The 12,224-nt window shown below is 41.8% G+C and overlaps 1 protein-coding gene across 3 annotated transcripts in view; it reads right to left on the bottom strand.

The window, feature by feature from the left end:
* PLCH2 (phospholipase C eta 2) overlaps nt 1-12,224 on the bottom strand; it is a 32,663-nt gene that overhangs the window by 5,892 nt on the left and 14,547 nt on the right. For all 3 annotated transcript variants that reach the window (XM_017744027.1, XM_017744026.1, XM_017744028.1), the window contains exons 8-20: nt 11,787-11,907; nt 10,327-10,498; nt 9,965-10,072; nt 8,622-8,780; nt 7,789-7,881; nt 7,222-7,322; nt 6,799-6,896; nt 6,287-6,469; nt 5,834-5,941; nt 5,531-5,655; nt 5,048-5,132; nt 4,414-4,560; nt 3,428-3,507 (exon numbers count right to left, since the gene is read on the bottom strand). In XM_017744027.1, the coding sequence (XP_017599516.1) occupies nt 3,428-3,507; nt 4,414-4,560; nt 5,048-5,132; nt 5,531-5,655; nt 5,834-5,941; nt 6,287-6,469; nt 6,799-6,896; nt 7,222-7,322; nt 7,789-7,881; nt 8,622-8,780; nt 9,965-10,072; nt 10,327-10,498; nt 11,787-11,907 (1,580 nt within the window). The remainder of the gene's footprint in view (nt 1-3,427; nt 3,508-4,413; nt 4,561-5,047; nt 5,133-5,530; nt 5,656-5,833; nt 5,942-6,286; nt 6,470-6,798; nt 6,897-7,221; nt 7,323-7,788; nt 7,882-8,621; nt 8,781-9,964; nt 10,073-10,326; nt 10,499-11,786; nt 11,908-12,224) is intronic.

Raw genomic sequence — 12,224 nt, 5'->3', positions numbered from 1 at the left:
ATTCCTGCAAACATTCCAGGTGTACTTGCCAACTTTTTAAGCAGCAGGCTGATGCCCGAGACAGCGTTGATTTGCTCTGTACACAGAGCCTTGTAACACAGATTACTTAAAGCACAGAAAGGCATTTCTCTTTTAATCTACTTCTCCCCCTTTGTCCTCTTTATTTCCCAGTGAAATCAGACTCTTGAGCAGCTGCAGCATCAAGAATGAATAAACCCAGGGCACATCACGACTGAAGTGCACTTAAGAAGCCTGTGACAGAACCTGACCAGCAGCCACGCTTGCTGGCACTCGCTGTCAGTTCCAGTTCTGCCCTGTGATGTCATGTGAGGTCACATTTCTGCAGTGCCAAACAACGGCACAGAAGTGTCTCATTTAAATCACAATGGTCTTTCACCTCCAAATAAATATTTGAGTGCATGCTCATGCATTTCCAATTCTGCTGTGCAGGACTCAATGGGCAGATATTGGCTGCCCTGTGCACTGAGCCTGGGCTAAGAGCTGCTTTTACCCCGAGTGTCCTGCCCAAGCTGCCATGTGGCATCAAGGTTTATTTGGCTGGCACCAGGACCAATAAAAGTGCTCTCAATATTATATTTTTTATATAATGTTTAGTCAATTATAATTGACTGAAGTTTAGTTACCACACGTCCAGTGTGAGTAGGACAGTATCAAAAATTACCTCTCGGATAAGACAAAGATGGTAGGGATGGATTTTCCCTAAGCAAGGCAAATATTAAATATTGGTAAATATTCTGTGAGAGCCAGACTATTGAACAATCTGCTTGGAGTACTGGGAGACAAATTGGCAAGTACATGAGTTTATTGCTGTAAAAATCAGACAATATAAATATTTGCAAAACCCAGGAAAATTCGTCATACAAACAACACACACAAATAATATCCACCAAAAAGAAAAGGGAAGCACTGATGGAATGGGTGACACGCAGTGCAGGGCCCCAGGTGTCATTCTGGCTTGTTTGGTGCAGCTTTGTTAAGCTGTACACTGTTGCTTGAATCAATGGAGTGATTCAAGAACCCAAAGGCAGATTTGGTCAACTTGGGGGGAAAAAAAAGTTTTAAAAGAAGGAAAAAAATAAAAGAGAGCAGTTTTGAGGGAGATCCAGGACACTGTGCTTTCAGCTTCCAGCCCAGCTTTACAGGCATGTTTCATTCTCTAAAGCAGACTTGAAAAACAGCACAAGAGGCTTTCCCACAATTTCGCAAATGATTCACTGTCAATGTTCTCTTCTGTATGAAAGAAGAGGTTTGAATTATAGCCCTCAAGAGAAAAGGCAGGAGAGGGAGACACTCAGAGAAGGGGGAGAATGGCAGGACTTTTATCCTGGATCTGCTTCACACGGGGAGGGCTCTCTGGCTGTCGATGACCCAACAGGAGTGACCAAGTCAAATGTCACAATTCATGTTCCATGAGTTGAAGAGCTCGAAAATGCTAACAAAGAAACACTGATGCTAATGAAGCTACCAGCTCAAGGCATGCAGGTGTGTGGTGGTGTCACTGCACCTCTCTGAGACAGGAGGGGTACCTTCAAGGCGTCTAAAAACGCTCTGCTTCTAAAAGGAGACTTTTTTGACATAGAGAAGCCCACTGAAATCACAAACAGACAGAGTAAAGGCAAAATAACAGTGAGGGAGGATCTCAGAGATAGGCACATCTAGAAAAACCACAAGAAATTCTGCAATACATGAGCAGACCACAGAAGAGACAGAAACAAAGAAAAGCCTTTCCAGGAAACAGAGAAATCTGAAAGAGATTTCACACACAAGTTAAGGTGAAAAAAACTAAATCTAAGACTGTTTTAGTAATACCAAGCTACTGAGCAGGTGGAATGTTTCCATTTACAAAAAAGTCCCAAAATGTTTATGTTTGCATTAGAATCTCTGGATTAATAAAGAATGGGTAAAAGGTTGATAACTGGGGTGATTTTTCTGCCCAAAATTAAGAGAGGGAAAACAGAAAAAATTCTAGTTTGGACAGCACTCTGTTAACAGAAAATCAAAGCAGAAAGTAATTCAGAGAGACCAAACCAGAAAGGGACATGTAATATCTGTTCCACATTTTCACCCGTTTTTTATTAAAAATTATAAATTAAAAACCCAAACCAAACCAAAAACAAAACATAACACACACAGGCTTTCCTTCCAAATCCTTATATTTTGTCAGTGCACAGAAACACTTCTTAACACCAGCAAACCCAGAGAGACTGCAGTGACAATGAGCAGCAATCAGGGAACACCAAGAAAATCTCTGTCCTCAAAAAACTGCCGAAGTTTAAACGGACAGGTTGCCCTTCTGCAAACTATCACCAGTCAGTCACTCATGAAGAAGTTAGTAAGAGCAAATAATTATGAAAGGCTCGGAAATTAAGGCTAAACAGAGAAAGAATATTGCCAAAAGAAGTTTGAATTGAAAATACTTCAAACATTCACAAAGGATGAACATTGTCCTTTCCATCAAACACTGCTGGCAAGGGCAGTGACGTGGAAGCTGATGGAGTTAAACAACTAAGCGGTGATTAAAGCCTAGCAGTTAAAAAAAGCTGTTTTCCTGCTCCGGATTTGCTCGAATTGCCCGTCCGAGGGGACCTGGGAATTCCCAGCCCGCTGGATGCCTCCTCCTGCTGTCGCGATGCCGATATTGCACCTCGCCACTGCAGGAGGCTCCGTCCTCTCTGCGGGACAGACGGACATCGCCAAGGCTCTGCACGGTGCTTTGTACCTGAATTTCATTGACATTAACAGCACACAACAGTGCGCTGAGAGGGCAGGAGTCTCGTTTTTAGCTGGCCTAGGAAGAGTTTGAAATTAGGGCTTTACTTTCGTGGAAATTGAGATGTGGCACCCCAAGAGCTGTTTATTTCCCGCATGTGAAGCAAACACACTCTTAGCAACAGACGAGGAGTGTAAATATGTCCAATAACTGATACCAGCATCACCTTTCCTCTGCATTTTAGAGTGCTATTATGGCAAAAAATCCAAAGCAAATAAGCTTGAAGAATTTAATTAAATTTTAAATGCCAAAACATCAGGCAGAGCCTTTACAGCACCAGCTTTGCAGGGAGCAAGTGCTCAGGGTTAAGGTGTGTAACCTTTGGTTCAGCAAGGTGCACTCACAGCACTGGACACAAGCACATTATTTGTATAAATCTGTGCTGCAATGAAAACCTTCCCCTATGGCTTCCTCGAAAAGGCACTGCAAGAATCTCTTTTATAACTTTCCCTATGATTTGCTTTTATCTCTGTGGATATTCAGAAAGATCTCGGGCTACCATGACAAGCACAGAGATAAATTTTACTCTAAGTGAACAAAAATGCCAGCCTGGACCTTCACCCACTGGGCTTCCCTGGGCTGATACAAGATCCTGGCAGCTCCTGTGGGTGTGTTGCACACCACAGAGACACTCACCTTACCACAGATGTCATTAATAGCCACATGCACAAAGATGGAAGCCTCTTCTATGCCTTCCAGGTACACGTGTCTGTAACCTGAAACAGAGGGAGCACAGCTGGCACGGGGTTGGGACAGGTCACAGAAGGAGCAGCTGGAGACTTTCATTTTGTGAGCAGCAGAGGGGATCAAGCAGGTTTTTCCCAGCTCCTCCTCACAGCAAGTGTCCAGGCTCAAGCATCACCTTGCCACACTCAGGTATCTGAGCCACACCACTTACAAACTTCACCCCCATTTTTGTCATGATTTTAGAGAACAGCCATGTCCTGTTTTGTCCAGGATCCATTATTGCTGCTGTCAATCCATGATTTAAACTCGGCCACATTCTCTCCTCTGGACTTGCAGTCCATTATTAGGACTGCAATCCTTTCATCCAAGGTGAGTTTATTGAGACTGGATGTTTGTTTTCAATCTTAAACAAAAATTTTTTTCTTTACTTTGAAAGGAAAGAAAAGCATACACAGAAGAAGCTTGAATGCAAAAGAAGACTGAACTGAAAACAGAAAAGGGAAACTGTCGGAAAACAGCATTTAATAACGTGGATCCCATCATTAGAATAGGTAACTTTCTGTTCTGTGTCAAACCACTACTCATAGTCGTAAGGGTAAGCAAAACACAGTGGTTTTTCAGAAACTGATGTGAAGAAATGGAGGAAAAAGCAGTAAAGGAGTAAAGATTCTGTATAGTAGCCTGCCAAGCCCACGGTGTTTACCCATCCTGCGTAACAATCTTACCCATTTTTTCCAAATCTAGTCCCAAAAGTCTAGAGTTAATTGATTTAGTCTTCATCACCATTTAAGTCAGCAGTGGACTAAGGCAGACAACTCAGGGCCCACACTCCAGTCTCTTGTTCTAACTAGAAATTTCTGCAGCAGATATATTGATTTTCATTTATCACAGGAAAAATCCCAGCCCACTAATTTGGGATGTCACCTTTCTCTTACCTGGCATCATACTGCTGAAGGCTATTGTCCTCTGCCCAATGAAATCCCTCCCAATGGGGTCGTGATCCCACACGAGGAACCGGATCAGGGCAATCTCTGGCATGTGGACTGTGAACACCAACGTCTCCTCCCACATGGGGTTAAAACCTTGCAAGGAGGGAATCAGCCTTTAGGTATCTCATTCACAGGAAACAAGAAGCCTGCCTGCATAAGGAATGGCTTAACTGCAGTGTCATTCTCGTTTTCCTCATAGATTGATCATTGTTCTTGGAAAATCCAGTACTCCCCCAGGAGACACAACAGCACAAGGATTTGCAAGCAACAGAGTTGGGTCTTACTTAAATTTGGTTTGGTCAATCTGCCTTTTGGCCACAGCAAGCTCAAAACACCCTTCTCTCACACTCATTGAGAAGACAAATGTCTTGTTTTACACCAAGACCTTCAGCACATTTATGCCAACTCAGTCAAACAATTCAAGATTCAAGTCTTATTAACATTAAAAATGCTTAAATCCAATTTTCAATGCTTTGTCATAATAGGCACCAAATCTTATCTACTCATATCCTTATGAGCAAAACTTGCCTGAAAGAGGATGTTTCAGCCATAAAAAACCATAAATCCCAGATAATCTTACCATTATCATCAACTACTCTAGTTTGTTCTTTGAAGCAATCAACAGGTAAGCCTATAACTTCTACTTCAACAAATGGATCTATGATCTGAAAAACAAAAACCAACAAATATTGGAAAGAAAGAGTGACAAAGATGAAATCCAAGCAAATGGCTTTTACAATACGGGCACTGTACGTGAATGTCTGAGTAATTATTGGTCCTGAGCCATGTGGAGTGGATTATTATATTGATAAGATCTCTTTCCCTTTTTTTTCTCCTCCTGGAAGTACTGTGTTGGCAAATGGAGGAAAATCATCAAACCACTTCTGTGATGCTTAAAAGTGAAGAAAACCACCTGAAGATGTAGGATGCTCATGACCTAAGTTATTCATGTTCTGTGCCCCCTGACAAAGAACTGCAGGATGTGAAATCCTCATCCTTAGCCCAGCCAGTATGGAAAGAAACCTTCTGCAACACACAAGAACGATCACCAGCTGTCCCATACCTCTCCTCTGTCTCCCAGCATGGAATCACGGGGTTTGGGAAGCTGTTGACCACTGATAATTCTTAGAACCAGCTGTTTCTTCAATTGACCAGGCAGGGGGTCTTCAGAATTTGGATTAAAGACACCTGTTAGAATGAAGAGCCACATAATGTGAAAGAAGTGCAACATGACTTTAATTACAGATACCTTCTGGCTCGTTTGTTTCTAGCATCAGAAATGCATCTTTAAACAAACTGCAACAAGGCCCCACACTCAATCCTGTCATGCAACCAGTGATCCACTGGTTTTGCTGGTTTTCCTTACCTTGACACATGCAGTTTGGTTTGAGGACATAGCCACAGTTCCCATTGGCACTAAATTTGGCCCGGTTGAGTTGCAGCATTCTCCCCTCTGACTGGTAGTTTAGTGCAACTATTTAAAAAACAAAATCAGATTCAAATTTGACTTCTTAGATGCAAAAAATCAGGTATCTTATGGAAAATAACTCTTATATTACAGCTTCAGGGAGAGAAGCTCTCCAAAAGAGCTGAACTCTGAAGCCCTTTTGCATTTGAGAAGTTCATTTATTTCCATTTACAAGCATGTAAGACACATGTTCAAGGTAATCAATCCAGGGACAGTAACAAGGAGGACTCAGTGGTCAGCAAACCTGGATAAGCAGAGAACTCTGAGTGTCCTAAGGGGTGGTTCCAGCACTCCTATTAAAACATCCCTCCCGAAAGAGAACAAAAATAAGTAAGTTTCCTTTCTGCTCACCAAGCTGGCAGCCAGCATTCCAGAAAGGCTGGGGGTTGTAGTTGCTGGAGTCCACTCGATAGGAGGAGGGGTAGATGCGCGACAGCTGGTGCTGGTTGAAGCGTAGGTACTGTGCTGGCTTCTGCTGCAGGATCTGGTGGGCTTTGGTTTCACTGAAAGATGAAACCTGCCAGCTGGAAGAGACTACAGGGCAGAGAGGAGGAGATTAGAAGTAATCTCCTTGTTCATTTATTTATTATCTAGATAAAGCTTTCAAAAGCACATAGCACTGGTCCCTTTTAGCTATCAAGCATCATTTCGTTACATGCCACTCAGAGGGAGCTATGTTTCCCTAAAATTACAGCAGACACTGTGCTTGTTGGAGCAGTTATGGTTGGGAAAATGAAGTTGAATATGATGATGACCTGAATTTCATTAAGAAGTCTTCTTTTAATAAAAGGATATGTAAGAACATAAACCTTTCCATTTTTTTGGGTAGCAATTATTTTCAGCAAGCTTTTGGTTCAACTTACGCTCAGTTTCAACATCATGGATGCCAACAGACTTTGTGTATTTCACCAGGTCAGACAGGGCCCTGGACAGCTTCATTGTCTTCTTCTGCCGGTTTACCCTAAAAAGACAAAACAAATTAACTTTCTGCTAATTAAGGGGTAATTTTTATCTTTCATATTTAAAAATTAATCAGGGTAAGGAAATATATGAGACAGTAAGAGCTCAAAATGCATAAAAGGTCCACTGTGCTTTGCTAATTAGTCTGAACAGCACCAAGAGATCATTCTGGTGATTTTGTGGCAGACATTGCATCTCCCCATATTCCTGTCACATGCCTGCAGCCATCAACAACTGGCATCTGGACCAGAAGCAAACCAATTGAGTGAGTGCATTTATGTAGGCATATTTTAGCAACAAAGTTGTCCAATCACTTGTTAACAAACCTGCTGTAATGTACAGAGCTCCTGGCTAAATTCCCTTGGGAATCCGAATCATCTTCACCCTCTTCCAGACTTGATGCCTTTTTCAATTTGCTTCCTTTTTTCTGTGCCAGGAGGAAATAAAACCATAGTATCATAACTGCATGATCAAAGTTTGAGCAGCTGGCTACAGTTGTGCTTTGTTATGCCAATGAGTGTGTTACTTAGAGAAAATGGAAAATGACAGCTTTCGTAACACTCAGTTCTGCAGCAGAATTTGCACACAGGGAAAACTCAGCCCAGGGTCTGAGCCTTGTTATAAAGGAAGCACAAATCCTCAGATAAAAGGTGTAAATTAATTTCCGTGGTTCTCAGTTAGATCTTGGATGCCTTCAGACCTTCATGTAAATTGAATCTGTGTTGTTATGCACAATGATAAGCTGCTCCCCAGCCTGCCTATTCAGTGAACAGCCTCAGAGCAAGGTGCTGCAGATGTTGCAGTTATGAAATTCCTCTCCACTGTGTGCAAACAAAAAAAAACCCTCCAAGAATCCACGATCTGGTGCAGACCTCACCTTGCCAGGGCCTCACCTTGCGTTTGGAAAAGCTGCCCATGAGTGACCGGCTGTGCCTTTTGCTGGCACCGAAATCTTCCCCCGTTTCCACATCATCCTCAAGTTTACTCTGAAGCAAGCAAAGAGAGAAGAATACAGGAGCTCAAACAGAGTGCTCAGACAGTATCTGGGTATCAGCACAAACAGGAGGGGTTTTTAACACTGACTATTCTGGGTAGCACCTCTGCTAAAGGGTTTTTCAAGACTTGGCCTTGTAGTGGCTCTCACAAGAACTCTCTGATACATTGTGTAAAGCATTGGGTTAAAGTACATCCAAAACTCAGCCCACAGAATGTTTTGGGAAGCTGATTTTTAGTTCTCATCCCTAATTTAGTTTTAACCCCTGGTTATTACACCTGCTTATTACTGGCAGATCTCCACTGTTTTTCATTTGCATGGAACAATCTTCCCAAGCTTTTTGTGGCTTATTACAAAGTCTAAAATGAAAATATCTTAACTTCATGGAGTGTAGTCTGTGGGCTGAGTACATTTTTATAAATTAGAGTTAACATAAAATTAAAATACAATGAAAATGCATAGAACATAGAGAACTGAGGAACAAAAAGAGCCCAACTTTCATAAGCAGTTTTTAAAATGGAAAATCAAATTCTTTCTGTTGAAAAGTCATTTCAGAGTACATTTCATGCTCCAATTGCTGTGTGAGCAAGATAAATAGTTTGTGAATCTGACAGTGATGTTCACCTGGCATCATCATTAACTGCATGAAATCAGCTATGAAGCTGAAGTCAATAATATAAGATATATTTAGTAAACTAATGAATCACAAGTACAATACAAACATAAATTCACCTTCTTACTATCAGACTTCAGCCCAGCCTTTCCTGGAGATGGTAGAGTGGAAACTGTAAAATTGTTTGGATCTTCACAGTCACGGATTTTGGATTCTTTTATCAGTGAGTCAAGTTTTTTCTTTGCTATATTCTCCACTCTTTTCCTGTTAGCAGATGCCTGCAAACAAAACATTAAATCATTAAACAAGGCAGTGATTTAAAAAGTCTCATGTGAGTCCCATGCCGTGTCCAGGCTGACCCTGCAGCTCCAACAGGTGCAAGATCTATTGGATGGAATGGATGGGAGATGCTTTAGAATCCTCTTTTCAGCAGATCAAAGGCAAAATGCAAGAGAATTCCCATTCCCTGCTTTGTGGGCACCATGACCCATGGGAGGAAGTGGGGAAATGAAACTAAAAATAAAAATCTAGAGGTTTTTTTTTTTTACTCAGGCATTTTAAGGGGTGACAGATTGTGTTTTCTCAGTAGGCCTCAAGAATTCCCAGTTATATTTGTCATGAAACAAGCTCTGATTTTCTGAACTCTTCAAAAACTCATTTTGGAAAGCAAACCAGGTGTAGCAAATCCCAGATTTAAAGCATCAGTAAACCTCAGCAAAGTGAACTGTTAGTAACAGAGAAGGTGCTGTAAAATATTGCAAAGTGATATGCTAACATGTCATAACTTTAAAAAGCAAAGAAATTATTTTTCTCCTTTGGTAGTCTTATTCACAAAGAAGTTTCTCTTTTAGATGAAAAGGATCAAATCCGTAACACAAAATGAGGAAATTGCCTGAGGGAGAGAGGACTGAGAATGCAAACTCTCTCCAGGGCAATCTGGTTTATGTCATTAAATGATTTTGCTGTGTTTTGTATTGTTTCTGCAAGGTGCAATGGAACTTGCAAGAAGATTAAAGTGACAAAAAATAGAACTTTTAAAAAGGATGAAGAAATAAGGGATTTTCAGATTGAAGCAAGCAGAGATTTTCCTTACAGTAAAAATCAACCAAGCCCAGCATTCAGCAAAGCAAAGGGATGCTCTGTAACAATGTCCACAATTTAACATAAGTAGAATATTTTCTTTTCTTTTTCTGCATTTGAGGGGAAACACACTGTAATGTAATAAAGAATCATGAGATATTACTCTTTAAAACTCTAAACTTGAAATATAACCCCTAGAACTGCTGCTGCTTCATGTGCTCTTTTGTCAATCTGCCCCCATGAAGATTTAGAACCTAAACCACTTGTGATGAATCCCAAAGATCAGACCACATCCACAATCCAGAGAACTCCTACAAGGTTTCCTCTCACTGGGATGGGAAGTCTTGACAAACATTTACATTCAAATGGGCACTTCACTTACATCTCCATTCATTAGTTTACAGTCATCATCAATCTCATCAGCACTGTCCTCATCAGAAACTTCTCCCTCCTCTGCATCATCACTGATGTTGGCTGGAAGTTTCTTGCCCTAGAAGATAAATTTATTACAGAGGCAGGGGAGCATGCAGCTCTTGCTACTTTGAAAAAAATCCCGAATTATTCAAAGCATGCTCCTTCCAGGTTCTTACTAAATGAGAAGACACTTGTTCAGAACCTTAAGTAGCAGTTTCCTAAGGACTGCTTTTTGTGAAATGATTTAAGTTCGGGTACAGTGACAACCAGGCAGAAATCATCATCATCACAAACAGAAGTCGGGAAAGGACACATGAAGCAGGTGTTTACCTTAACCAGGATCTTGCCTTTAAGACTTGCTGGGGAAGGGAGCTTTGTGGAGTCATCGCTGTGCACAGAAGACAGATCCAGTTTGTCTCCCAGGATCTCTGTAAGATACTGAGCCATCTTCTTCTGCTGCACGATGCTGCAGTGGTTCTCAATCGACAGGATCACAGGGTACCTGCAGAGACAAGCAAGTATCAGCTGCAAAGTTGGCTTTTACAGCATGAAGTCTTTTCCAACTAACAACAGAGCAGATAAGCCTGCAGACAAAGCCTCTCCTACAAAGACAGCAAGTGTTACTTCTAGATTAAGTTTTATTGTTGTCATTTATTGTTGATTTTCCAGGCTGAGGCCAAGGAACAACGATGCCTGGTTGGTTGAAGGGAAGACTTGTGGAACATCTACTCCAGTGTGGTCAGTGCTGTGCAAAACCACATTGAAGATGGGATTTCTCTTTAGAGAGGATGCACTTTAAGATGAGCACAAAAGCCAGTCTATAAAGGAGTTTTGCAGGACTAAACTATCAGGTATTCATTAATTAAAAATCAGTTATTTCTATCCTGACATCTGGCCCTTATTAGCTCCTCATCAGAAAAAATAAAGCTTTCAGCCAGACGATGCCTGCAGGACAAAACTTTCCCAGTTAAGGATGTGGTCCCAGTTAACATTTTTGCAAAGGTTTAAAAAACTGAACAATTTCAGAAGCATTGCCTTATATTCTTCTGGCCAGCTTTCCTTTGATTTGTTTACCATGTCTTCAGGCAAACTGCAAAAAATCTCAGGCTCACAAGAAGTTTACCTTGCCTGAAAATTTAGCTCAAGTTTAGCTCTATTTATAAAGGCGGATGGGCTGCTTTGGGGGAGCTACTGGAAAATTTTTATAGAGATAAAGTAATTTCTCTTTAAAAAAAACCCAAAGGTTGGCACACACATTTTGACTGTGTGTGGAGGAAGAGAACAGTAACTGCCAAGGTATATGAAACTTCCCATTAATAATACTGATTTTTTGAGCGATGTACCTGTAGCTCTTTCCCCTGAACAGTCTGCTTTGTCCACAATCAGGTTACTGTCTCTTTGGATTCTTTATTCCCTGACTTGTTTCCTATCCCTGGAGCACCCAGGTGTATCCTTGGCAGCACCAGAGTGCACATCCAGAGAGATACAGTGGTTCAGCTGTCAGTCCTTCAATAAAAACATTCACTGGCAAAACCTGTTGTTCCTCAGGCATTGTACAAGCTCAATAAAGCCAGCCCCACACCTCTAGGCAGAATGTCCCTACTCATCTTTGCCTTGCTGTTTCTTTCTGAAGGATCTGAAGGATTTCCCCCCAGAAAACAACTCCAAATTCTGTCTGGAATTCTGTTCTCTGCAGGAACAGGTCAGATCTTCATTCCCTGTACAAGGATGCCAGGGAACACTCCCAATCGTAGCCCTGAGACTCAAAGGTTGGCAGGCTGGATACATACTCATTCTTGATAAAGGCATATTTGTTGATAGTTTCAATCACATCTTTGAAGAGGATTTTGGAAGTCAAGGTGTATCCATGGTGGACAATTGGTTCACCATCCGGCCCGTCCCAGCAGTCAACTGTAGGACACAAACAACGACAGCCATCAGACCAGGAACACCTGGGCCACCATCTGGGGGGGAACACGAGACCCTAAAATTCCCTTCAGCAGCCCAGCCAGCTGTGCCCCAAAGCCAGGCACAGGTTCATTCCCACCCTTCATCTTTGGCTCCCTTGGAAGGAACTTCCTGGCCTTGACTTTCTGCTGGGACCAGGTGACTGTTCCCATTGTTTGAGAAAGCCCCAAGCAAAGGAACTCTTCAAACAAAGGAACTCTTCCAACAAGTGCTGAGGAGTGTTATGACAGGGAGAGAGATGACAGACCAGAGCACTGCTT

Source organism: Corvus brachyrhynchos, unplaced genomic scaffold (genome assembly GCF_000691975.1).
Source record: "Corvus brachyrhynchos isolate BGI_N302 unplaced genomic scaffold, ASM69197v1 scaffold68, whole genome shotgun sequence".
Lineage (NCBI taxonomy): Eukaryota > Metazoa > Chordata > Aves > Passeriformes > Corvidae > Corvus > Corvus brachyrhynchos.
This window is presented reverse-complemented; position numbering and strand designations above follow the sequence as displayed.